The 27,942-nt window shown below is 46.0% G+C and overlaps 1 protein-coding gene across 4 annotated transcripts in view; it reads left to right on the forward strand.

Moving 5' to 3' along the window:
* Vps8 (vacuolar protein sorting 8) overlaps positions 1–27,942 on the forward strand; it is a 962,017-nt gene that overhangs the window by 546,185 nt on the left and 387,890 nt on the right. For all 4 annotated transcript variants that reach the window (XM_070531351.1, XM_070531354.1, XM_070531353.1 and 1 more), the window contains one exon: positions 5,320–5,412. In XM_070531351.1, the coding sequence (XP_070387452.1) occupies positions 5,320–5,412 (93 nt within the window). The remainder of the gene's footprint in view (positions 1–5,319; positions 5,413–27,942) is intronic.

The raw sequence follows: 27,942 nt of genomic DNA on the forward strand, positions 1-27,942 counted from the left end.
CGCTCAAGTTCTTTATGTTTGATAGGTAGCCTGAAGAATTCCTCTTTACCTACTATATATATTTTCTCTTCTCAACTTGCAGATGCACCCACCGTTACAGAGTGTGATTATCAGGGCTGGCACGATCGCTTGGTAGATCTAAAGAAAGTAAGCTCCACCTTGTACAAAACCATGAAAGTTTGGCTCACGCAGGCACTACATTTTTTTCATCTTAAACCGTTCTAATAGTTCACGTGCCATTTTATCTTTACTTCTGCCCAGGATCTTCACATCATGAAATACCGGCTTACAAGGGCAGGCTTTACAGTGTACTGAGAGATACGCAGTGAAGTCCTTCTTCAGGTTATTAGCATGCTCCCTCATTCGGGCATTGACACAAAGGCCTATTTGTCCTATATAGGACTTTTCACAAGACAGGGGGATTTCATAAACCACCCCGGTGGCGCAACGCATGTAAGGTTTGACGTGTTTTACTTGCAGCCTATCTTCAAGCTGTCCATTATGCGGGGATACAGTTAGGTCAGCCTGTTTGGAGTGGAGAGCGTGACAGGCACTACATACCTGTTTGCCACTTTTTTTAGATTGTGGCTCATCTTACGCACATACAGCATTCCAGCCTTAGGTCACTCCGCTCACCAGCTCTTGTCTCATTCACTGGAGTGCCTGCTTTTAGCTTCTGTTGGAGGGATTCAGCCACTGATGTCAGGACTGAACAAGGGTAGCTGGCTTTTGAAAGCCTAATGAACTGCATGTCAAAACTGTCGGGCATCTTGTGTTCACAGGACCTCTTGAATGCTGACCTCAGGCAGAGTGAAGTGATAGCTCTTTTGACAAGCTTAGAATGCACAGTCGTAAGGTGGAAGTTCCATTTTTGCTCATGGTGAATAGCACCAGCAAACATGATCCTTTGAGAAAGTGAGGCTTAAATCCAAGAACTCAAGGGTATTGTCTACGGGGAGTTCAAAGGTGAATCACAGGCCTTTCCTGTGAAGTCTGAAATCATCTAAAATCTGTTTAACTTGAAAAGAGTTAGAAGTACTTTCTTGGTCCATCACAACTAAAAAATTTTCAGTGTTCTAAATACTTTAAAGGGACCCTGAAACGATTTTGGCGATTTTCTACAAACGTACTGAGTCGTTAGAGTACGTTCTTCTGATCATTAGTTGATGCATCTAAGTGCTTTGCGTAAAGCGTGTAATTTATTATAAGGTTTTAAAAATACCCATCGCTGCCGATCGCAGCGCACTGCTCGGCGGAATTTTAAGCCGCCCCTACCCATATGATGCAAATAACCCATATTACATCACATGGGCGAGCTATCTGATTGGCTGACCAGGGCGCGTGGTCGATAATTTTTCCAACTTTATGGTGAACAAATGATGCTCGTAATAGTTGGAATGTTAGTTACTTTGTTTTTGTAAAAAGAAAATAACTTAAAGAGAATACACAAGAATAGTTTTTTAGTACACTTCAGCACTTCCGGCACACAGCAAGTGTCGTCTGCTTGTGTTACAACGTACTCCATTTTGACGAGAGCTCCGCGGTCAAAGTCGGTCTCAGTCTTTTCGTGAGCACTATGATTCGACTTTGTTGCCTTGTGGACTGCAAACCTAGCGACCTGCAAACCGCGAGTCCAGTATTAGGGCAAACGCAAGCGCAAGGGGACAGGGTCTGGCCGCTTGACTGTGCCGTGATGAGCCATGAGATGAGCAGAAGGGCAAATGTGAATGGTCTGCACGGTGCAGCCACCTGGTGGCACAGAGCTCAACCATACACAGTAGCAGCAACGAAGTGTATTCTTTGCTGCTGGTGTGTACTTTTCGCAGGAGTGTAATCATCAACACGTTGATTTATAAATGTTTAAAATGCTTTACACTTGGTTAGAGCAATATTAGCGGTTTGTTTGACTGGTTAAGCGCTGCGCCAGCAAGTGTCTGGACCGTGCAGACCGATCAGGCTGCTCACGTACGTCTACGCTAAAGTTCCTTCATCAGCTTGAGTTTATGCCTCCAGTCATTTGCCGAAATGACCAGCTTGCCTGTTTTTAGCGGAGTACCGGACACGTTCGGCGCTACGACAGAATGCTCGCAACGCACGCTGCTTCGATTGCTCTCGGTCGACGGCCAAGCGGCTAGCGGAGAGGTCTCGCGCGGGAGGGGGCGTGCTCCTACACAACCGGAAGTGAGCGATGTGACGTCGCATCGTGACGCTGAACCAGTGAAGGCGGAGCTTAGCACCGCTCGCTCGGCGAGCGAGTTGAGGAGGAAAAGCATAGCTAGGGAGGAGGGTAACTTCTAATCGCTTCACTTAAATTGTGGTGCGAATGTTCTACATAAGCTGTACCCTACGCGCCTACAAAATTTGTCCGAACCGTTTCAGGGGCCCTTTAAGAATATGTGAACCGTGAAGGCTGTTGTCAAGTTTTTTGTGTATTTTGGGCAGTAATATATCACACAGTAAAGGTGCTACGCACAATCCTATGCGTATGCCCTTCTTTTGCAAAAACAACAGCTTGTCAAGTGCGATAAAAGTACTCTTCAGGTAGGTCTCAAGTAAAACTAAAAAGTTATCCACACACATACCAGTAGTATTTTGAAAAGAAACATCCCCGTTGGCTTCAACACACTTCCGAACAGCAGTAAATAACACGTCGTGAGGCACAGAGTAGAACAGGTCTCCAATATTAACAGAGAATGCATAACCTGTGTTCTGGTTTTGCTGGAAGAATTTGCTGATGTCATCAGAGTTTACTACGAGAAAAGGATCATGAATGTAAAGTTGTTTCAGGCCCTTTAACGAAAACCTACTAACTTGAAGTTGCCATGTGCCGTGCTCACTTACAATTGCTCTCAAAGGAGTATCTTTCTTGTGGGTTTTTGCACTAAAAAAACACACTAAAAGATCCATGCGCGCTCTTGTCAACGCTCTTAGCGAGTTGCTGTAGCTCATTCTCTTCACAAAGTCTCAAAAAAGCCTTCTTAGCTTTCGGCAAACTAATTTTTATGGGAGCAAAGTTATTGTCAATAGCGTTTTGTGCTTTTTCAGTAAGGTGCCTTTTGGCATTACGACAAAATTTCCTTTTTTGTTGGCCTGTAAAAGATACAAGTCATTAACGTAAACAGGTAAGCACTGCAAGGCACGCATTTCACTAGCTTTGCTTTTTGTTGCATATATTTTGGAGGCAGTCATTGCCTTCCAGGAGGCACCTTTCACATTGTCCCAAGTCTGCTTTTCCAACCACTTTCATCACTGTCAGCTTATGTCTTGGAATCTGAAGCTAAACTCTGAACTTCGGGCCTTTCCGAAGTATCTTTGCAAAATCTTCAGGGATGCAAGCACCACTTACCACTTGTAGTTTGTACCGCACTTGTACCATATAATGGGCAGCTCGAAGATAGGCTGCCAAGTAAAACACGTCAAACCTTACATGCGTTGCACCACCGGGGTGGTTTACGAAATCTCCCTATAGTCCTATATAGGACAAATAAGCTGCTGCACCAATCACCAAATGAGGGAGCATGCTAATAACCTGAAGAAGGACTTCACTGCACACCTTCCAGCGCACTGTAATGCCTGCCCTTGTGAGCTGGTATTTCATGATGGGAAGATCCTGGGCAGAAGTAAAGGTAAAACGGCATGTGAGCTACTAGTAGCGTTTTACATAAAAGAAAAAAGTTGTGCCTGCATAAGCTAGACTTGTGTTGTTTCGTACAATGTGGAGCTTACTTTCTTTAGATCTACCAAGTGGTCTTGCCAGTCCTGATAATCCCTCTCGGAAGTGGTGGGTGTGTCTGCATGTTGGGAATAGTACATATATGTATGTATACTCTTCTCACTGTCTTTCAAATAAAGTTGTTCGTAGCCCCTCTGATGTGTTCTGTGCCTCTTTTTTGTAATTGTGCCTTTCTGCTACATTGTGTCGGTAAGCAAACACCAACTAGCCGCAAACACCAACTAGCCCAACAACAAGTCTTTCTACAGAAGCATGCTTGATGTGCCCGGTTGGATTGAGCTGTCTCTTCCAACATAAGCCAGTCGGTGTAATGCTTGTGGAGCCTATTCTTGAAAGGCTTGTTAATGAAGGCATCAAGCAGTTGGAGTTAGCTTGTCATGCCGCCAGGAATTATGTCTTTACCACCTAAAGAAAGCGTTGTCTGCATGGCATCAGTCACTCTGTGTGGAGGCATTGGTTAGCAGAAAATTATTATAGTAGTCGTTGGCAGCCTCGTATTACTCGCCAAGGCAAGAGTAAGTAAATGAGGATGCCTGATCCCATCCATTCATACCAAACCTTCGTTTTCATTGTCTCTCATTTCATTCTGACATAGTATGTTATCTATGAGGGTGAATCAGAAAGTGTTTGCCCCTATTTGTTTTTTTACCCATGTTACGGCTGTATATGCGAAGTCAACATATCTATTCTCAGCGGTGGACCTTTTTTTGACCAGCCCTGCCTTATCTGCTGGTAACTCCACTTCACGACGCTGCTGTCAGTTGTTGAAAATGGTGGTTGTGCTTCACACGTCCACTGCGTACGAGCAACGAAGTGCGATTCGTTTTCTATGGAGCAAGGAACGATCGCCATCGAAATTCTCAGGAAAATACAGCCCAAGTATAGGGAAATGTGTCTCGCTTTGATAAGTGTGAGGTGGTGGTGTTGTGAGTGCGCAAAAGGCCGTGAAGAATTGCATGACAGTGAGCGTTCTGGGAGGCCATGTGCGCAAGAATTCTATCCCAGGGGCATCTCAAATTTTGTTCTGCGATGGGACAAATGTCTGAACCGGGGTGGGGACTATGTGGAAAAATAGTGTAAGGTACGTAGAATGGTGTATATATTTGTACTTGCCTGTATGTTCCTTATTTTGCCTAATAAAAAATAGGGTCAAAGATTTTCTGATTTGCCCTCGTATTTAATCTCCTTTAATAAAATGCATCATGTTTATTTTAAACTTATTGGTGACCAAATAGGCCAAATACACCTCTTATAGAAGACTCTAATTTTACCCATGCCAGTCTAGTTTCGTTCAAATAAAATCGCCCCTATTAATTCATCTAACCGCGGTCAACATTGAATACAAAGTCCATGGCACTCTTTGGCCTAGGTGCCCTTGTGCTATAAAGCATTATTATCAATCAGTCAGTCTTGCTAGAAGGTGCTACACCGTTTGGGACCCAAGAACAGTCCAATACTGCTAGTGTGCTGGAGTCTGAAAGCATTGGTGTGGATACGCAATGCTAATAATGACTGTCACACACAGTATGCAATGCGATATGATTTTGTGGATACCTTGGTGATGTATTGCAACATGCTGTGCGCAGCCTACACAGGTGGGGGCCCTGTTCACCTTCCTGGCCAGGCAGTTGGCACTACCGGATAACAACCTTGTCGTTGACCGGTTCCTCTTTGAGCAGGTGAGACATTGGTCGACTGTTTTTTAGCTTTGCACCATGCTTGCCACCAACAGCTTTGCTGAATACATCTTCTTAGTTTTGCTATGCATTAGTAGCAACAGGGTGTCTACCAACCGGGAAAACCGGGAAAACCGGGAATTCTCAGGGATTTTGAGTAGTCTGGAAAAACTCAGGGAAAACTCAGGGAATTTGCGCTTCTATCAGGGAAAATTAGCTGTAATTGTTTTAGAGGGTCAGAAGTCGCGGTAATGCTGGCTCGAGAAACAGACAGGACTCGTAACGAATCGTCGCCGGCTGGAGGAGTTGCCAGTGTACAGTCAACGACCGACTTTCCGGATTCCCGATAACTCGGACGGCTTCGCGGCACCACCACCTACCCCAAAAAGTCAATGTATCATAACGTCTAAAATTTCAGATGCAAGAACTCTTCGCCGTCCGATTTTCTAAACGTTTTGCGTGATCGCAGGTCCGAGACGGCATTAATGAAAGCCACCACCGCTGCTATTTTGATTACCTCGCCGCCTTGAACCGGTGCTCTCGCACTCAGATCCGCTGGAAGCCGTAGCCACCACTGCGGCAACGCTAGGTCTAGCTGCTTCGACGTTCGCTGTTAAGCTTCGTGTCGTTCGGTGCCGTGTTTCTTCATTTCTCCGCTGACAGCAATAATTTTGTCTTCGAAGCTCGGAAAGCACGGCGCATTGCATAATGCCTTTTCCCGAAAGTCTGCTTCGCCTCATTACAGTCGTGTAACGCGGTGAAGCGTAACAAGCGTAGGAAGGGGCAATTGTCGCGGCACACTGTATGTATTCCTTAATTTTACACGTGTGCACCCGCCCTCACCTGTCACAGTAGGAGCACCAATATGCCTAATAAGTGCACTGACAGGCATTCAGAGCTTTTTCACACGTACATGTGTCGATTTTAGCCCTTAAGGGCAGTAAAAGACATGAATTTATTTTGTCGGACTGCCTGATTTTTTGGAAGTTTTCGCGACCCCTAGGGGGTCCGAAAAATTGGACTTTGACTGTAAATTGACCAAGAGCATTCTTCAAATGGTCCGTGGGGCGAACGCGCGGCGAAAGGAGGCCGAGAACAGAAAGAATCGACGCACTGAGGAATGAACGGGGAATTAAGTACGCGACCGCTTCTTTGAAGGAGCCTGCACTCAAAAAACAAATTGTTGGCTGATGCTGAGATGCAGGTGTCCCTCATCCAAACCAAAATAAACTCTTTAAAACAGTGAAACACAACACTGAGGCGTCTTGCGCGAGCTGAGAGTATGTCAGGACAGTTGCATGACACTGAGCATGCTATCAGTTGATAGAAATAGCTCATATTCGAAGCTATTTGCTTCTGTATGCATCTCCTTTTTATTTGTACTAGAGAGTGTCCAACTCGATTTGAAAATTTTTTCGAAGACATTTTATTTGCTGTGCATTTTAATAACTCCTCCCTTATATTCTTTTTTTGAATAACATAAACACTACTCCTTAGTATTCAAATTGGATTAAGTGGGTTTTCTTTAAAAATATTTTCATATGCTTGCTAGAGAGTGACAGCATACGGCGATATGGTTTCAGCGCGACTTGACATAAAACATAGTTCTGCATCACTCAGGGAATTTTGCAAAAGCACTCAGGGAAAACCTGGAAAACTCAGGGAATTTGGAAATGTCAACTTGGTAGACTCCCTGTAGCAATTCCTTTTGCTTTCTGGTTGTGTGTTTCTACTTGGGAACACATTAGTTCAAGATGATTCTTCCCCTGTGATACTGTGTGTATCCGGAAGAGAATTCAATAGTAGGAATTCACGAGGGTGCATAAAAAGAAACAACAGGCATTGCTGTTTTTGGCACCATTAGCTCATAACCATATGGATTACCAACATAGCCCTTTAGATGAATGCTCCTTAATCCATTGTTACGCCACATTTCTTTAATGGGCCACTTCGACACCGCGGGCACTGTTTTTGTCACTTTTTGCACAGTCATGGCAGCTGCTCTGCTCATTGCATAAAGCTGTATATATACATTGAGATGCGTTATGCTTGTAGAGTTCAAGAATGCTTGATTTTTACTTTCATGCTATTTCGCTTTTGAACATAGCCAAACATAACAACTTGTTTAAAACAACAGGGCAACTATTTGGTAGAGGACGCTGGGTTTTGGAATGATTACAGCTCAGACAATTTTCACTTAGAACCACAAATTTTATTCATGTGTGCTTTTCTTACCAATGTGACCAAAATGGAGCAATATTCAGAATACTTCTTGTGGCCATTTTTGCAGTAAGCAGCTGAGGTTCCTGATGAAAAAAGCTTCAACTGCGTGCATGCCGAGAGTTAATAGGCTAGTTGGTTAACAGGCAGCAGCACACCAATAAAGACAAGGACACAAGCATAAAACTGATGCAACAAATGCTCAACTAACCACCAAGTTTTATTGCTTACGGATAGAAATACTAGATGCAGCATGACAGTGTGGTAGTTAGCAAGGAAACAACATTAACAACTCAAAGGAAGATACAGCTTCTCTGGGCTGTCATAGTCTAATACAGCACATGGTCAGATTTTAATTACAGTCTAATCTCTATAATGCCAACTCGAAGGGGCAAAAAAAATTTGTTTGATATAAATTGATTTAGAATGTAGAAAGCCTATTGCACGAAAGACTTGTGTGCAATGCTGCGTTAGGTGGAGCATGTGCACCGAGTGACGAGCTCCCAAACATTTATCAGCAGGGCACGTTACAAGTGGATGTCATCAGTGACGCATGCATTTCTTCTGCCATAGCATGAAACCTGGAGCTTGCAGAATATGCGTGCGCCTGGCAAGAGAAGTAGCACGCATTTGTGTCCAATGCTGGGTTGGCCTGTTCCGGGCACATGGCATGCTGCAGATTTCTGCACCAGTGTCCACCTTAACATAACCCTACAAGTTTACACCATTTGGGACTACACTGTCAGGCAACCTTCCCCCGCACCTCCAACCGCAACAATTGGCAATGGCCTGGTCTCCGGCTTGATGGAGTTCCACATGGTGTCATGAATGGGAATAGAAGATCGATGACATATGTCTTTTCGCTGTTTAGACACAAAAGCATACTCTCCACAATGTGCTCTCTGTATTAGGTCTTCAGGATTGGGATGGCACCCATATTCATGGGCTGCAGCACCCATCATGTTCTTCGGCAGGAACACCGAGTGAATCGCATGTAGGCCTTGATCATTGCAATGCACTGTGCATTTGTCTACAAAAAGAATATTCCGGCCTTCTGTAGAGAATTTTCTATCTATTGCATGAACCCAGTGTGAAAAATGTTGATGGTTGTCCATAGCTTTTTCTTGGCAACATAATTGATAGGAAGGGTCTTCGTAGCTTTGGAGCAGTAAGACATTGCTGATCATGAGCAACTGGAGTTGCTCCATTGTGTTTGTTAAGACTGTTATCGCTTCCTTGCTCCTTTTCTTGCCCGCACAGTCGTCACCCTGAAAAGTAATTGTTTTATTGGGGAGTGTGTCATGCGCGTTAAATATGTCGTCAAGCGAATAGTAGGCAAGGTGGTCCTTCAGCTCCCCAGAGAGAGTCTCTTCGCATGTGGCTCTGTTGATGTCTGCCTTTTTGCTGCAATGAGTCTCAAAAGTAAGCCCGGGGTTTTCCTTGAACCATGACAGCCACCCGTCCAATGCCGAGAATTCAATAGCCGTCTGGCTTGCCAACTCCCTTGCTATGAACCTGTTTTATCCTCATAACGAGAGCATCTTCAATCTGGGTATATGCCGACATCCACAGCCTCTTCCTGAGAGGTTGAATTTGCTGCTTTTCATATCCTGTGAAGATGAACTCCCTGATTTGCTGTGGTACTTCTAAGCCTGACGGTGGCTGCATTTCGAGGGGGCCAAAATGCAAAAACGCCCGTGTACCGTGCATTGGGTGCACATCGAAGAACCTCCAGGTGATTGAAATTAGTGCAGAGTCCCCCACTACGGCGTGCCTTGTAATCATAGCATGGTTTTGCCTCATAAAACACCAGAATTTAATCATTTTAATGGACTCCCTGTTCTTTATGTACATTGACAGAGTGCTTTCATGATGCCGTATTTATTCACTATTTTCGTCTTAGACGGGTTCCTTGGTGGGTGAAATGTGACCCAGGTTGCCATGATGCTTGGAAATGGGACAGTGTGACTGTTGTGCACCTGCCAAAAACACGAGGTTAGGTTAGGTTAGGTTAGGTTTACAAATTCTTCCAACAAAACCAGAACACAGGTTATGCTGGTCCAAAAAAAGGTCCACCGCTGAGAATGGATATGTTGACTTCGCATATACAGCCGTAACATGGGTAAAAAGACCTTTCCCTTTATGTTGGTTCTCCACAGTCTGTTCATGTGTCCAAAATGACATGACCACAAAAGAAAAAGAAAAAAACTAAAAAAACAAAAAAAGTTTTTTTTTTTTCGCTCAATTTAATTCAAGCACCATTCAAAGTAATTTAACTGCCAGTCATTTTAATTTAAGCTCCAATCAATTTAATCCAAAAACCATGCCTTTCAATCCAAATGCCAGCCAAATTAATCCAGATGCTGGCAAATTTAATTTGAGCATAGCAACCTTCAAGAATATTTCAAATTTCATGACAACCGAAAATTTTCTGAAATATTAAGGGTTTATAATCTTTTTCAAAATAAAAGGGTGAAGTGGGGCCTAATAGCATTCCTCCCACGTGACGCTTTTCTTCTTCATGGTTTGAGAACCACTTAGAAGACACATTCTCACAGAAGTCCGAGGAATGTCAGCATTGGAGCACTAAGAGAGTTAGTGACAAGGTGTGATGTTGCCTTGGGTATTATCTGAAACACTAAGGAGTGACTCAATGGTGATCACTAGGCATGGGTGTAGGCCTTGGTCACTAGCGAATTTGAATCACATTTTCTACTGCTTCTCTCAGTAGCCTTCACTCGATGAAATTAGCAATTAACTGCGTGATACACCTAACTGACAGGGTCAAGCCATTAGTGATCACATATGACTTACTATACTCAGTTCATGTTTTTTTTTTAACACCATAATGCTATGGATATCAAATGAAATGTCATTAAACATGTGATTCAACCATGCCTATTAAGAACTGGTGTGCTAAGTCGCTAGAGATTACAAATAACTTAATTTCTCTGAGAGTGGCAGCTTTCATTCATGCACGTCGTCAATGGTATCAATCAAACTGTCTTAAAATGAGCATATTTAGAGTTCAGCTCTTATGAGCCTGTTTCTGGGTTGAGCATCGCAATCACTTGGCATAACCACGTGAACGCACTCGTGCCACTGTTCACACCTTCATCAGTGTCTTCTTCCACAGCTGGCTCCGATGCCACTCGTCATGCAAGCGGTCCCCATACTGCCCCTCCCTCTGCGAAGGCATTGGCGGCATTGGCCCACTGCCAGTCGGTGCAGTGATTTCGTTCTCAAATCCTTTGCCACAGTATATCGCTTGCACCTTCGTCGTCATCTTCTTCCACAGATGGCTCCAATGCCGCTCATCATGCCAGCATTCCCATACTGCCCCTCCCTCTGCGAAGGCGCTGATGGCATTGGCCCACTGCCAGTCGGTGCAGTGATCTTGTTCTCAAATCCTTTGCCTCAGTATATCGCTTGCACCTTCGTCGTCATCTTCTTCCACTGATGGCTCCAATGCCACTTGTCATGCAAGCGTTCCCTATACTGCCCCTCCCTCTGCAAAGGTGCTGACGGCATTGGCCCACTGCCAGTCGGTGCAGTGATTTCGTTCTCAAATCCTTTGTCTCAGTATATCACTTGCACCTTCGTCGTCATCTTCTTCACAGATGACTCCAATGCCACTCATCATGCCAGCATTCCCATACTGCCCCTCCCTCTGCAAAGGTGCTGATGACACTGGCCTACTGCCAGTCATTGTGGTTAATTCGTTCTCAAATCCTTTGCCTCAATATATCACGAAATGAAAACATTTATACAGCTGTGCTCAAATTTCGCATTAGGGAGCATCATAATTGTCGGACATTTTTGGGTATCATTGCCAAATGGTAATGCTGAGTCATTAGTGATCATAGTGATGCGCTCAGTTTAGTTCTCTCTCTTACTTTCATGCATAATAGCGTCATGTATATCAAGTGAAAAGCGTTTTAAAAGACGATTCAGTTATAATTTGAAGACACTGGGATTGTGTCACTAGCGATCATGAGTAACTATTTCAGTATGTCATTGATAGCTTTCATTCGTGCATGTTGTCATTGGTATCAATTGTCATAAAATAAGCACTTTTGGTATCATTGTTAAATGATAATGCCGAGTAATTAGGCATTACTAGCGATACGCTCAGTCTAGTGTTCTTGTACTTTTATGGAGCATAGCATCATGGATGTCAAATGAAAACTATTAAGCAGCGATTCAACTATCATAACTAGGCGATGCAAGAGTGTAGTCACTTGTGATCACAAATCATAGTGGAAGCCTTCATCCGTACACATTGTCATTTATATTTTTCAAAATGTCAGTGAATTATCATTTTTGGCTGCCATTGCTAGCTCATATTGCAGTGATTCATGATCACTAGTGACTCATTCCTAACACATTATAACTAGTAAGCTTGAATCGTCATGTTGAAATTTTTTTATTCCTATGACTCTTGTGGTGCAGAAAAGGCCAATAACACCGAACTGAGCTCATCACTATAGTGATAAATAATGACACTGCATCATTAGTTACCTTTAATAGCAGAAAAAACTCTCATTTATCGACATTTTGATGAGAATTCAATGGCAACGTGCCCCAATGATGGCTACCACTGTAATGCAGAACAAACTTATCCATGATCACTAGTGACTACACCCTAGCACCTCCTAGTTATCATAATTGCTGTTTAGCATAGCTTTTGTCTGACATCTATGATGCTATGCTGCTATGTTGCATAAACGTACACCCAGTGACAAAATATTGTGGGGCACGAGATCCGAGAAAAACCTGAATTTTATTGTTTTGGTTTCGAATGTCCTATTAATGACCCTACACATGTAGTTCTAGAGGGTTCCAGCACTCTAATCGATCATGCATTGTCTAATATTTTGAATCCACGTGATGCAGGAGTACTTGAAACTGACACTACCGACCATTTCCCCATCTTTCTGCATGCTACATCTGCACACTATTCTTGTTCTTATTACATCAAAATTGTTTTCGATAAAAAAATTATTCTCAGAAGCTGTATCCCATACTGACTGGTCTTTCGTTCTTGACGTCAATGATCTGCAGGTAGCCTTCTCGTGATTTCTAACAAAGTTGTTATCACGCTGTCGTTCCTACTCTCAGATATGCAAATGCAAAAAGGAAGTGTCACTCATGGGTCACCAATAGTCTGCTAAAAACCATGCGCACATGAGAAAACCTTTATAAAAATGCAAAAAGACAACCATTCAATAAAAACCTACGTGCGCGGTACATAAAGTTCTAGGACTAACTTTCTGCTCAGCTTAAAAAAAAGCTAGAACCAAATATTATGAAGAAAGAAAATACTTAAATGCAGTTCCGGTGCAAAGAAAAAATGGTAAATAGAGAATTCATTTTTGAATAGGAAAGATGGAGCTGATAACATAGCCAAAATATCCCACGATGGTAATACTTATTTAGAGCCACTTATGATTGTGGGTGCCTTAAGCCATTTTTTTTCTTTCCTAATATCTCCACTCAAGCAGGACAGAACTTATATGCACCAAAGCACCTTCTGTAATCATTTTATATGTTTCCAACAACTCCTGATGAGGTGGTATCAGTAATTAACAAATTAAAGTTAACTAGCACTTGCTTGGACAACATTCATCCTGGTCATGTTAAATTAATTTCTAAATCAATATAATTTGTTCTGTCTTAAATTATTACCCTCATGTTTAAAACAGGCACCTTTCCGTTACGTGATAGGGTTACTCCAGTTTTTAAGAAAGCAATAAGCAATTGGTCATTACTATCTAACCATAGACCAATCTGTGTTTTGCCCTTCTTTAGCAAGGTCATCGAGAAAATACTAAAAAAAAACTTGATAAAATACTTAAACAAATTTAATATTCTTTCATCTGACCAATTTGGATTTCAGTCCGGTTACTCTACTGGTCTAGCACTTGTTTTGTGCTTGTACTGACCAGTTAAAGAAAGCGATTGATGATGGTAAATTTGCAGGATCCCTTTTTTGTAGACTTTTCAAAGGCATTTGATGGCAGTGACCACGAGATTCTTAATATTGTCACAGTCGGTAATGTGGGAAAAGGAGGACGATGATGGTGGCCTTGGAGACGACGAAGAGTGTAGCATTATCGCTGCTCTACGCTTGCTGGCTCAGCCATTAAAAGCCATCTGTAAATAGACGCACGATTCTTCCTTCCCATAACATCTTTGGTGGACGTGCGGGGTAATCACTTGTGCAAGACGAAGCTCCGCAGCGGACGTAACCTGGCCGCCATGTCATCCGAAGGAGAGAGTTCAACCACGGCCCCGTCGTCGCCACCGACGGTCATCTTGGCCCAGCCTCGCGACCCTGGCATGTTTTCCGGGATCGACAACATTGACGTCGATGACTGGTTGCAGAATTACAAACGGGTCTGTGCACACAACAGGTGGGATAACACGCTTATGCTGGCCAATATAATATTCTACCTTAAGAAAACGGCACGGGTCTGGTTCGAAACACATGAAGAAGAGATTACGAGTTGGGACCAGTGCAAGCAGAAGCTTGGAGATTTGTTCGGCAAGCCCGTCCGCTGCCAACGTGCTGCGAAGAAGGACCTTGGGACCCGTGTACAGACGTCCACTGAATCTTACGTGGCGTATATCCAGGACATCCTCGCCCTGTGCCGCAAAGTGGATAACAATATGGCTGAGGCAGACAAGGTCAGCCACGTTTTAAAAGGCATCGCGGACGACGCTTTTAACCTGATTGTTTACAAAAGCATACAACGGTCAATGAAATCATTAACGAATGTCACCGCTTTGAAGACGCGAAGAGTCGCCGCATAGTTCAACAGTTTACGCGTCTACCTAATACCGCAGCTTCATTGACATGTGAAGACGTTTGTCCACCGCGTGAGCCCCCTTCCTGCGAGAACGTCGTACGTATCGTTTGGCGAGAAATCGAAGCAGCGTCTCCTGCCACGCCAGTGACGTAGTGCTTTGACGAATCCCGGCCGCTTGTGTCTCTCATTCAGTCGGTAATTCGCCAAGAACTTACCAATGTGGGCCTTCCGTCCATCTGCTCCGCCAGCCGTCCTGACTTTGCTTCGTCTGCTGCCTCTGCCCCTGTTCACCGGAGCCAATACGGTCCATATTCGAGCTATCGCAACCCGGCCAAATGGCACACACATGACGATAGACCCATCTGCTTTTACTGTGAACGTGTGGGCCACATCTCTCGCCACTGTCGAAGTTCCTGGCCATCCCTCTCGACCAAGCTTTCCCGCCTACCGCCACCCCCACTGAATCCTTGCCCGCCATCACTCTCCACCGAGGTTGAAGACGCTCCTGACAACGCTCGAGCCACCGCGACCAGCCACTCGCCATCACCACATAGTCACTGCTCCCGTTCGCCCCAGCTGCGTCGCTCTCCATCCCCAGCTTTCCGTCGCCGCTCTCCAACGGGAAACTAACTGGGGCAGCTCCTGGAGGTGACGTTGCTCTAGAACCCTGGCCTGAAATTTCTCTGTTGACCCTGCCTACTAATCGGAACCTCCTGGACGTGGACGTGGATGGTTTGCCTGTTACAGCACTCGTCGACACTGGAGCCCAAATTTCCATCATGAGTGCGGAGCTTCGAAAGTGCTTGAAGAAAGTACTGACTCCTGCTCCGACTCGACTGCTCCAGGTCGCCGATGGTGGAACTCCGGCTTTGCTTAGAATGTGTACTGCTCGTGTCAGTGTTGCCGGTCGCCACACGTCCGTTTTGTTTAGTGTGCTCGAACGTTGCCCTCACGATGTTATCCTCGGACTCGACTTTTTGGCCGCCCATTCTGCTCTGATTGACTGTTGCGCCGGCGTTGTACAACTTGACCTACCACTACCTGTCCCCGTTGACCTTCCTGCTCAAGCTCCAACTCAGCTTTGTTCTGCGGATTTTCTACGCCTGCCATCTCTTGCAGCAACCTGCATCCCTGTCTTAGCCTGCCCACCTATACCTGATGGAAACTATGTCCTTACTCCCGCGACTTCGCTCCTGCTTTCTCACAATGTCTCCTACCTGCACACCATCGTTTCTGTTGTGGACAATCAGACATGTCTTCCCATCCTAAATTTCGGACAGTGCCCACAAGTACTTGCTCGAGGCATGTCTCTAGCCACGTTGTGACCGGTGCACGAGTGCATTGCTCTATCTGTTGTGCCGTCTTCGACCAATGCTGATTCTGCACCTTCTGCATCAGCCCCGACCGACATTTTTACAAAGATGATTGCACTGGACCTCTCAACCCAACAAGCCGCAGAGCTCCGTGGCCTCCTCGAGTCCTACTCCGACATTTTCGACTTGAACTATCGCCCTTTGTGTCAAACTATGGTCGTGAAGCATCGTATAAATACCGGCGATGCAGCACCTGTTCGCTGATGCTCATACCGGGTGTCGCCTTCTGAGCGACAAGTTATCCAGAGCGAGGTTGACAAGATACTTGCCAAAGAGATTATTGAACACTCTTCCAGCCCATGGGCATCCCCCATTGTTATCGTCAAAAAAAAGGATAACAGCTGGCGATTCTGCGTTGATTATTGTCATCTAAACACGATCACCAAGAAAGATGTATATCCACTTCCCCGCATTGACAATGCTCTGGATTGTTTCCACGGTGCCACTTATTTTTCATCTATAGACCTTCGCTCTGGATATTCGCAAATTTCCCTGGATGAAATGGACCGTGAAAAGACCGCATTCGTCACACCAGACGGCTTATATCAGTTCCGGGTAATGCCTTTTGGCTTGTGCAATGCCCCGGCGACCTTTGAACGGATGATGGACATGCTCTTGCGTGGTTTGAAATGGTCTATCTGCTTGTGCTACTTGGATGACATCATCGTATTGTCTTCAACTTTTGCGACGCATCTTGAAAGACTTTCATCTGTTCTGTTTTTCGAACCACTGGCTTACAGCTCAACTCGTCCAAGTGCCACTTCGGTCACCACTAAAAAACCATGCTCAGACATCTCATCGATTCCTCAGGCATTTGCCCCGACCCCTCTAAAGTTCCTGCTGTGCAGAATTTCCCCGTACCAACTTGTGCCAAAGATGTCCGCAGCTTTATTGGCCTTTGCTCGTACTTCCACAGGTTTGTGGAAAATTTCGCCCATGTTGCCCGTCCCCTGACTAACCTCCTGAAGAAAGATGTTCCTTTCTGTTGGGGCTCTGAACAGGCGTCTGCTTTCTCGCAGCTCATCACGCTGCTCACCACAACTCCTGTTCTTGCCCGATTTGCGCCCCCGCTCCGACAGAAATCCGCACTGACGCCAGTGGCTACGGTATCGATGCAGCTTTAGCTCAACACCAATGTGGGCACGACCGCGTCATCGCCTACGCCAGCCACCTCCTCTCTCCTGCAGAGCGCAATTACTCGATTACTGAGCGCGAGTGTCTCGCCCTCATTTGGGCGGTGGGCAAGTTCCGACCCCACATATATGGTCGACCATTTACAGTTACAACTGACCACCATGCCCTTTGTTAGCTTTCCTCCCTCTCTCAAGGATCCCACCGGACGCCTCAGTCGCTGGGCCCTACGGCTACACGAATACACATGCACGGTGGTCTACAAGTCAGGTCGTCTACATCAGGACGCCGACTGCCTGCCTCATCATCCCGTCAATGTACTGGACGGTTTAGTGTTCTGTGTTCTGTGTTCGGATCTGTGTTCTTTCGCTCTCTGCCTTGCAAGACATTGGCGCAGAACAATGACGCGATGAGTCGTTACGCCCCATTATTCAACGCCTGCTCTCTGATCCGTCTGACCCATCCCTTCACATGTTTGTACTACAAAATGGCATCCTGTATCGCCGCAACATGCAGCCCGACAAGCCCGAGCTCCTAACCGTCATTCTGTCTCATCTGCGACAGATTGTACTACAGCAACTGCACGACGTTCCCACCGCTGGACACCTTGGCATCACGCCGACCTATGACCGAATTCGGCGACGGTTTTTCTGGCCCCGTCTCAACTGCTCCGTCTGGCGCTATGTTGCCGCGTGTGAGTCGTGTCAATGCCAGAAAAGACCAGCTGTGGCTCCCGCCGGACTGCTGCAGCCTTTGGATATACCGGCCGACTCTTTTTTTCGCGTTGGCCTTGATCTTCTCAGACCATTCCCTATATCAAATGACGGAAATAGGTGGATTGCAGTCGCTACGGGCTATACAACTTGCTGTGCCATTACTAGAGCCCTACTGACCAGCTGTGCCACAGACGTCGCTGATTTCTTGCTTCACGACGTTATCTTGCACCACGGTACACCTCGTCAACTTCTCACGGATCGCGGCAGATACTTTCTTGCCAAAGTCATAGACGACCTACTTCGATCATGTGCTACTAAACACAAACTTACTACCGCTTACCATCTTCAAACCAACGGTCTTACCGAATGCCTCAACCGCACATTAACTGACATGTTAGCAATGTATGTTTCCTCCGATCATTGTGACTGGGACATTGCTCTACCATTTGTCACATTCGCCTACAATTCCTCGCACCACAACACAGCTGGATATTCACCCTTCTATCTCCTCTTCGGCTATGAGCCGACTTTGCCTTTCGAGACTCTCCTTTCGACCACACTCGACTCGCCGACAGAATACACTCGGGATGTCATAGCCACAGCGACCCAAGCACGCCAGATTGCCCACATTCGTCTTTCTGCTTCACAGACACGCCAGAAGTGCCGTTACGACCAGCGCCATCACGACGTGCACTATGAACCAGGTGCTTTTGTGCTACTTTGATATCCAACTCGGCATGTTGGACTTTCGGAGAAATTCCTCTTACGATACTATGGCCCCTACCACATCCTTCGCCAGGTGACCCCTGTCTCATATAAAGTGTCTCCACTGGGTGCCACTGTGCCTTCACCTCTCTCTGACATCATCCACGTCAGCCGCCTCAAACCCTACCTTTCTCAGACTGATGAGCCGCACCAATAAGGTGCTTTTTCCGATGGAGTTGATGTCACAGTCGTTAATGTGGGAAAAGGAGGACGATGATGGTGGCCTTAGAGAAGACGAAGAAGAGTGTAGCATTATCGCTGCTCTACACTTGCTGGCTCAGCCATTAAAAGCCATCTGTAAATAGACGCACGCTTCTTCCTTCCTGTAACAATATTAAACCAGATTCAATAGGTATATCAAGTCCTCCTTTACTACTATTACAAAACTACTTAGGAGACAGATATCAGGTTGTTAGTGTTTCCAACGCGTATTCTAAACCCAAAATGACTAATGTAGGCGTAACACAAGTATCCATTTTGGGCCCGTTACTCCTTTTACTTTATATTGTTATGCAAGGACAAAAGAAGAGAGAGGAAGAAGAAGATCGGAGATGCTGGCTGCTGCGTGTTGTTCGTAGTCAGCCATCTTAACTATTCTGACTAATCCTGTATATATATTGTAAATATAGCTATTACATACTCGCAACATCCCCGTAACATATTGGTGAGAGGTGCGGGGTACCACGGCTGGAAATCGAATTCCGCAGTGGACATCGCATCACCGTCTGCACCATGAATGACGGTGAGCATGCGGGATCAACGTCGTTGCCGCCTCCAACGTCACCATCGCCAGCTACGTCGCTGTCACCTTCGGTTGTCATTGTGCAACCCTAGGATCCTGGAACTTTCTGCGGGACCGATGGCGCTGACGTTCAATAGTGGGTGGCCATGTACAAACACGTGAGTGGAATCAACGGATGGGACCCTACGCTTATGCTAGCTAACCTGTTGCTCTACATAAGAGGCATGGCAAAGGTGTGGTATGAAAACCACGAAGAGGAGCTAACCAGCTGGGACCAATGCAAAGAGAAATTCACAGAGCTGTTTGGCAAACCAGCCAGCCGTAAAATTGCCGCAATGCAGGAACTGGCCTCCCATGCCCCATCCCCCAAGGAATCCTATGTCTCCTACATCCAGGACGTGCTGGCACTTTGTTGTAAAGCCAACCACGACATGACAGAAGCTGAGAAGGTGGCACACATGCTTAAGGGCATTGCTGACGCTGCGTTTAATCTGCTCATGTGCAAGAGCTGCTCTACAGTTGACGCAATCATTAAAGAGTGCCGACAATTCGAGCAGGTAAAAGCCAGCGCGTCTTGCAACCATTCGCCGGACTTCCCAATACTGCCGCAACGTCAATGTGTGAAGATCAACCCGCACAGCAGCATGCGTCGCCATCAGAGAATGTGGTGTGAATCGTTAGACGTGAACTGGATGCGATGGCGCCCGCAGCTTTCTGTTTGCGTAGCCCTGATGCTACCACATTTTCAGTTCCCCTCGTACAAGCCATAGTTCACCAGGAACTTGCAAACATTTGTTTACAGTCTGTGTGTGCTGTCGCCAATCCTAGAGCTAACGAACACCCTTCTACTATTTTTGCTCCATCCCGACTCTTCTCTCCACGTTATCGCAACCCGATTGAGTGGAGAACTACGGACGACCAGCCAATATGTTTCACCTGTCGCCGCATTGGTCATGTCGCCAGATACTGTCGCAACTTGTGGCCCTCAACACCTCGCACGCCGACCAACCGGAGCCATTTTGATGGAAATACCTGCAATGTGTTGCCCACCGCCGAGTCTAACAGCGCTGCCAACGCTGCTCAGAACACGTGGTACAGCCGCTCACCATCACCGCACGGACACCAGTCTCGTTCACCGCAAACATGTCGCCCATCTTCTCGTTCGCTGCAGCCACGTCGCCTTTCGTCCCCTGTGGCTTTTGGCCGCACCCTTTCGGAAAACTAGGAAATTCAGCCCTCAGAGGTGGTGCTGCATTGCCGACTACTGCAGCAAATCCTCTCTCTGTGCCAACAAGGAGAAGTGTAATTGATGTTAAAATAGACGGCGTACCTATCCAAGCATTCGTCGACACTGGAGCCCGTGTATCTGTGATGAGTGCTAGCCTACGTAGACTTTTAAAGGAGGTCCTCACCCCAGCAGCTGCCTGAGTGCTTCGTGTGGCTGACGGTGGCGTGCTGGTTGTTCATGGAATGTGTGCTGCACGTTTAATAATAGCCAGCCGCCCTACTTCTGTTCTCCTTGCTGTGATTGACAACTGTCCTCACGACGTTATCCGTGGATTTAACTTTTTATCCACTCATTCTACTCTCATTGACTGTGGGACTGGCGTTCTTCAGTTAGAACTGCCTCAACTCGCCGATGCCCAGAGTACTGCCCCACCGCGCTTGTGCTCGCTTCAAGATGTGTGTCTCTCACCCGAGGCAGTTACTTACTTCACTTTGACCACCCAGCCACAGGTTCCTGATGGTGAATATGTGCTTCACCCCATCATCGACGTGCTTTTGAACCGGAACGTTGCTGTTCCTCATGCGTTGGTAACAGTTACTAACAACAACGTCGTTTTAGCACTTCTTAATTTCAGCCTGTGCCCTCAAGTGCTTCTGGCCGGCATGTTCTTGGCCAGTGTTTCTAGTGGTTGCGAATTTGACATTGGGAGTCTGAATGCCAAGGGTGGCTTATTAGCGCCAATTGCAGCTGACAGCTCTGGTTCCTTAACGGATGACTTCGCGAAAATGATTACACCTGACCTCACCTCTGCACAGGCCATGGACATACGACTCCTGCTAGAATCTTACAGTGACATCTTTGAGTTCGGCGACAGGCCATTAGGCCAAACATCTGTTGTTCACTATCGTATAAACACTGAAGATACAAATCCTATTCGTTGACGTCCCTATCATGTATCGCATGCTGAACGTCGAGTCATCCAATTAGAAGTGGACAAAATGCTCCGCAAAGGGGTCATTGAGCCATCAGCCAGCCCTTGGGCTTCGCCTGTCATCCTTGTGAAAAAGAAAGATGGTACCTGGCGTTTATGCGTCAATTATCGCCACTTATACAAGATCACGTGAAAAGATGTCTACTTACTACCACGCATCAATGACGCCTTGGACTACTTGCACGGAGCTAAATACTTCTCCATCGATCTTCAATCCGTCTACTGGCAGATTTCAATTGATGAAATGGACCGTGAGAAGACGGCCTTCATCACGCCGGATGGCTTATATCAGTTCTAAGTCATGCGCTTTGGCCTCTGCAATGCTCCTGCGACATTTGAACATATGATGGACTCTCTTCTGCGGTGCTACAAATGGACCACCTGTCTCTGTTACCTTGACAACGTTATTGTGTTTTTCTCCCACGTTCGGCAGCCACCTTACCTGACTCGCTGCAGTTCTTGTGGTCTTCCGAAAAGCCGGACTTCAACTGAACTCCACGAAGTGTCAATTCGGGTGCCGTCAGATCACTGTGTTGGGACACCTCGTTGACGCATCCGGCGTCCAACCAGATCCGGAAAAAGTTTCCACCGTACGCAGTTTCCCTGTGCCACGTTCTGCCTCTGACGTGCGCTGCTTCGTCGACCTGTGTTCTTACCTTTGCCGTTTCATCAAAAACTTCGCCGATGTTGCTCGGCCTTTGACAGATCTTCTAAAGAAGAACATGCCATTCTCATGGGGCCCAGAGCAGGCTCACGCATTTGCCGCTCTCATTAGGTTTCTGACCACCCCTCCCATACTTGCCCACTTTGATGCGTCTGCACCGACCAAAGTCCACACTGACGCAAGCGGCTATGGCATCAGTGCTGTTCTCCCCCAACACCAGAATGGTACCGAGTGCGTGATAGCTTACGCCAGCTGCCTGCTGTCACCTGCAGAGAGAAATTACTCCATCACCAAGCGGGAGTGCTTGACTTTAGTTTGGGCTGTCGCCAAGTTCTGGCGATATTTGTACAGCCGCACGTTTTTGGTCGTCACAGACCACCACGCACTCTGCTGGCAGTTTTTCCTACGGGACCTGACTGGATGGCTTGGTCGCTGGGCTTTGCAGCTCCAGGAATTTTCATTTAGTGTCCATTACAAGACTGGATGCCTCCACAAGGACTCTGACTGCCTCTCGCGTCACCCCGTAGATCCTCCCGATCCTGTTGCACATGATCTGGTGACCTGCGTGATGGCTTTGACTGACATGACCGACATGCACGCTGAAAAACAATGCGACGCATCCTTACAGTCCATCATTGCGAGAGTGCAATCTGGCAGCACCGACGGCACGTGCTGCACGACGGCATCCTCTACCGCCGCAATATCAACCCTGACAGCCCTGAGTTGCTGCTTGTCCTTCCTCGTCATCTGCAACCCGTCGTTCTCGAACAACTTCACGATGCACCGATGGTGAGACACCTTGGAGTTTTTCATAAATACAACCGCATACGATGCCGGTTCTTCTGGCTGGGTCTCTACTGGAAGAAACCTCCCCTGGCACTTGTCGGATGACTCCATCCCATTGAAGTTCCCTCTGAACCGTTCTTTTGCATAGGCCTTGACCTGCTTGGCCCTTTTCCGACAATGACTAGAGGGAACAAGTGGATCGCCGTCACTACTGATTATGCAACACGCTACGCGATAACAAAAGCGTTGCCGACTAGTTGTGCAACTGACGTCGCCGATTTTCTCCTCCACATCATTCTCCTCCACGGTGCACCTCGACAGTTACTCACAGACTTCGGCTGCTCGTTCTTATCTCGAGTTGTCGACGACCTCCTCCGCTCTTGTGCCACTGAGCACAAGCTGTCTAACGCCTACCACCCACAAACAAACGGTCTTACGGAACGTCTCAACCGAACAATCACAGAGATGCTGTCGATGTACGTCTCCAACGATCATCGCAACTGGGACGCCACGCTGGCTTACGTGACATTCGCGTATAACTCGTCCCGACATGACACCGCAGGATATTGACCCTTTTATCTCTTGTATGGTTGCGACCCCACACTGCCGTTTGACACCATGCTCCCTGCTGTGCCACGTGTTGCAACTGAGTATGCTCGTGAAGTCATTGATCGTGCTCGCATGACACGTCAAGTCGCCCACTCTCGTCTATTAGCATATAAGCAGCATATCAGAATACACAGAAAGAGCGTTACGACCGCTGCCATCGCGATGTTAAGTTTGCAGCAGGTGCTTGGGTGCTCCTCTGGTCACCATATCGCCGGGTTGGCCTCTCCTAGAAGCTTCTCTTTCACTACAGAGGGCCTTATGAAGTCCTACGATAAGTTAACGATGTCACGAGATTTCGCCGCTACACTTTGATGTTCCTAATTCCGATGCCTGTCGACGTCTTGCACGTTTCGCTGCTGAAGCCATACTTCGCTCGCAATTCTTTGCCTGCCATGCGCTGAGATGGTGCTTCGCCACCCGGGGGTCCTGTTATGAAAGGATAAAAGAAGAGAGAGGAAGAAGAAGATTGGAGACACTGGCTGCAGCGTGTTGTTGGTGGTCAGCCATCTTTACTATTCTGACTCATCCTGTATATATATTGTAAATATAGCTTTTATATACTCGCAACATCCCCGTAACAATATTAATAAACTGTCTAACTGCCTCACATCTTCTAAGTTGATACTATATGCTGATGACACAAGAATGATTAATTCTGGCAAATGTCTGTCGACAGTAGTAACCAGGCCTGATAGTGATCTTCATAAGTTGTTGGAATGGCGCAAAATGAATAGACTTACCATTAATCTTGCTAAAACTAAATTTCCTTTATTACCATCCCAAAATAAATCAACACTATGCTTTCTGCCCGTTTTTATTGGTAACCATTTATTATCAGCAAGTGAAGAATGCACATACTTAGGTGTTATTATTGACTGTAACCTAAAATTTTAATGCCATATAACTCACATCAAAAAAGTTTTCACATGAAATACACATTCTACTAGGGCACGTCCATTCTTTTCATGACCTTTGTTGCTGTCACTATATTTTGCATTTGTATGCTCTCGCTAATTGCTGCATAACCTCCTCGGGTAACACGTACGCCACTCACCTAAAACCGCTACAAGCTATCCAAAACCAGGCAATTAGAATAATCATGTTAAGACCACACACCGCCAATGCTAAACAGTAACTACAAGCAAATAACATTCTGGACATTGCCCCCCCTTGTCAAGTACTACCTTGCCATTTTTCTTTTAATACTAATAAATGACAAAATTTCATACTGCTAAATCCTATATCATCTCTAACGCATACTAACTCAACACATTTTGCGCTGCATAATAACTTCATTCTACCCAAAGTACGCACTAATTATGGTAAACAGACTGTTCACTTTGTAGCCGTATCATCAAGGAAAACATTACCATTTGTCTTAAAACTCCAGAAAGCCCATAGATTTTGCCATGAATTGAAAAAAATTTTTATTTGATATGTGTATCATCTCCGGACCAGCCGCCATTTGAATCTGAACCATACATACTGTGTCCCGTGACAATTGTCCCTTCCCACACTTGTTATGCTTCACCGCGTAACACTTCTATATTGACGCGAAGCTAACTTTCGGAGACTAGCATTACGCAACGCGCTGTGCTTTGCGAGCTCCGAAGCCAATCGCGAGGATTACAAAGGCGGAGTCGGTGCCATTGCTGACAGCGGCGAATTCTCTCAATTAAAAACACGGCACAGCAAGAAGCTAGCGAATGTAGAAGCAGCTAGGCCAAACGTTGTGCAGTGGTGGCTACGGCTGCCAGCGGATCTGCGTGCGAGAACACCGGTTCGAGGGGGCGAGATAATCGAAATGGCGGCGGTGGCGGCTTTGATTAATGCCATTTCATACCTGCAGTCAGGGCAATATACACTGACTCTATGGAGTACGCGGTGGTGCCACGAAGCCGAGCGAATTATCGGGCATGTCCGAAAAATCGGGCGTCTGGAAAATCGTTCGTTAACTACTCTGGCAATACCTTGTGCCGATGACACACGACAATGACGATCCGTTGCGATTCGTCTATTAGTGGAGCCAGCATTAACACGACTTTCGTTGCTGAGCATGAGGTCGTGGGATCAAATCCCGGCCACGGCGGCCGCATTTCGATTGGGGCAAAATGTGAAAACACCCGTGTACTTAGATTGAGGTGCACGTTAAAGAACCCCAGGTGGTCGAAATTACCAGAGTCCCCCGCTACGGCGTGCCTCATAATCAGAAAGTGGTTTTGGCACGTGAAACCCCATAATAATAAATAATAATAACACGACTTTCGTTTCCTTTCAATAAAATTACAGCTAATCTTCCCTGATGGAAACACAAATTCCCTGAGTTTTCTCTGAGTATTTCCAGACTATATTCACATTCCCCGATAATTCCCGGTTTTCCCGGTTTGGTAGACACCCTGCTTATACTAAAAACTGAATTGGGACCTCCTGTTTACGGTTAACATAAAAGTTGCAATGTCAAGAACAGCTGCTGAATCAGTACAATAGAAAAATAAAAATGATATATATATATATAGGGGTTTTCTTCAAAGTTCAGCACGCAGGACCCGACGTAACATACACAGGAAAGAGACGACGAACTTTTTGGAAGACTTCTTTTACTTAACGTTTTCGGCTGGTGGACCAGCCTTCGTCAGAGTACAGTAACGCATGTACAACACATACACAGTTTTTAAGGGCACCGTATCACGAGCAGAGGGCGCGCTATCTACACTGACTAGACAATACACTGCGCATCATAAATCATTATCATTGCGCATTATAAATGATTATTCATGACACGCATTTTTAATATACAAAAAATGAAATCCAGATGTGTTCACGATACAATACATACAAACATGACTCTCAAGTAAGTGCCAGCGGTTACAATGGTTATGTGTAGTGAAAACAAAATGACTTACACATGCAGATACAAAGGCCTGATGTTTAGCACATGGCATCTCTAAGTGTAACCTCGAATTATCTAAAAATTGATACGTTAAGCGTACAACTTCGAGCCACAGCGACATACGTCAAAAAAGCCACATGTAAAATAGGAGACAGAAAAAATTTAGGTGTTGTACGACGATGCAATGCGGAAGCGTGCAGGCTCAACAGGATGCTTCGCGGCCTGTGTCATCGATCAAAAACAGTATTTTTCATCGACCACGGTTTTCAGTGGTTATCCCCCCACCGAGTGCTTGCTGCCGATGGGCTACATCCCAGCTTCGAGGGCGTTAGCCTGATAGCAAGCCACATCCGTCATCTTTGTGCCAAGAGTCTTCTGGGTGCCTCGTCGTTCTGGTGCGACCACGCGTCAAAAGAGTCGACACAGCCACCTGCACAAACCCCGATGTCAAGGGACCCAGCTCCATCCCGCGTTCCGATTCTGTCCACCCTCAAGAAAGGGCCTAAGTACAGCATGGAAACTTCACTGGAAGCACATGAATGGTTGACCCTAAACCGGAGCCTGGCCAAGCAAGCGGAGGCAGAGGATCAAGAAAGGTGTTTGTTGGATGGCGTGGACTGCCTAATCAACACAGTCAAGAAGACTGAAGAAAGGCCAAAGCGGAAGGACCCAACGTCAGAAATCGTCAGGTTTTGTAGACAGAACGACCTCAGACTGCTACAACAGGATAAAGAAGGAGGCTTTGTGGTAATGCCGTCGGGGCTTTTCGACGAGAAGGCGACGGCTGCTGTGAAAAAGAACTTCAAGCCTGTGCCAGTGAAAGCCGCAAGGACAAAGGCGAAGGCCGTTTCTATGTGCAAGGAGATGGAACTGAACAAACTGGCTACCTCAGTCAACAAAAGTAAAAGTGATGGCTTGTTCGTGTTTTTTACGGCCAAGACGCACAAAGAAGATATCCCTTTCCGGTCTATCGTGAGTGAAAGAGGAACTTGGCAGAACGAAGTAAGCAAGTTTTTGCAGAAATGTTTATCGCACCTGAAATTGCACGACCCGTTTGAAACAAGGAACTCGGAAGCTGTTACTAGCTTTATAGAGTCGAATGACGATATTGGCCATGCTTTTTCCATTGACATAGAAGATTTGTTTTATTCTATCCCTCACGCTGCATTGTTTCAGGCTGTTCAGAAATGTATTGAAGTTAATGGCGAAGTGTCTTTTCAGAATTCTACCGGCTTGACTGTTAATAGGTTTTTAGCGTTGCTTGAGTTTTACCTCAAATCTACCTTCATCCAGTTTAAAGGAGACTATTACGTACAGAAACAAGGTATATGTATAGGATCTTGCGTTGCTCCAATTTTGTGCAATATTTACTTATCGGAATTTGACAGAGCGGTAAACGAAGGGATCGATCGTGACCTGGTTGTTACCGTGTTTCGTTATGTTGACGATTTTCTTGTACTTTTAAAAAAGCAAGCCAGCTACACATATGACGACGCCATCACAGGTGTACTACACATTTTTCAGCGCCTTGGCAAAGGTTTAACATTCACCCATGAGCTAACAAAGGATAATAATATTCAGTTTTTAGACAACGCTATAAGCTTCT

This window comes from Dermacentor albipictus, chromosome 1 (genome assembly GCF_038994185.2).
Source record: "Dermacentor albipictus isolate Rhodes 1998 colony chromosome 1, USDA_Dalb.pri_finalv2, whole genome shotgun sequence".
In the NCBI taxonomy this organism is placed as follows: domain Eukaryota; kingdom Metazoa; phylum Arthropoda; class Arachnida; order Ixodida; family Ixodidae; genus Dermacentor; species Dermacentor albipictus.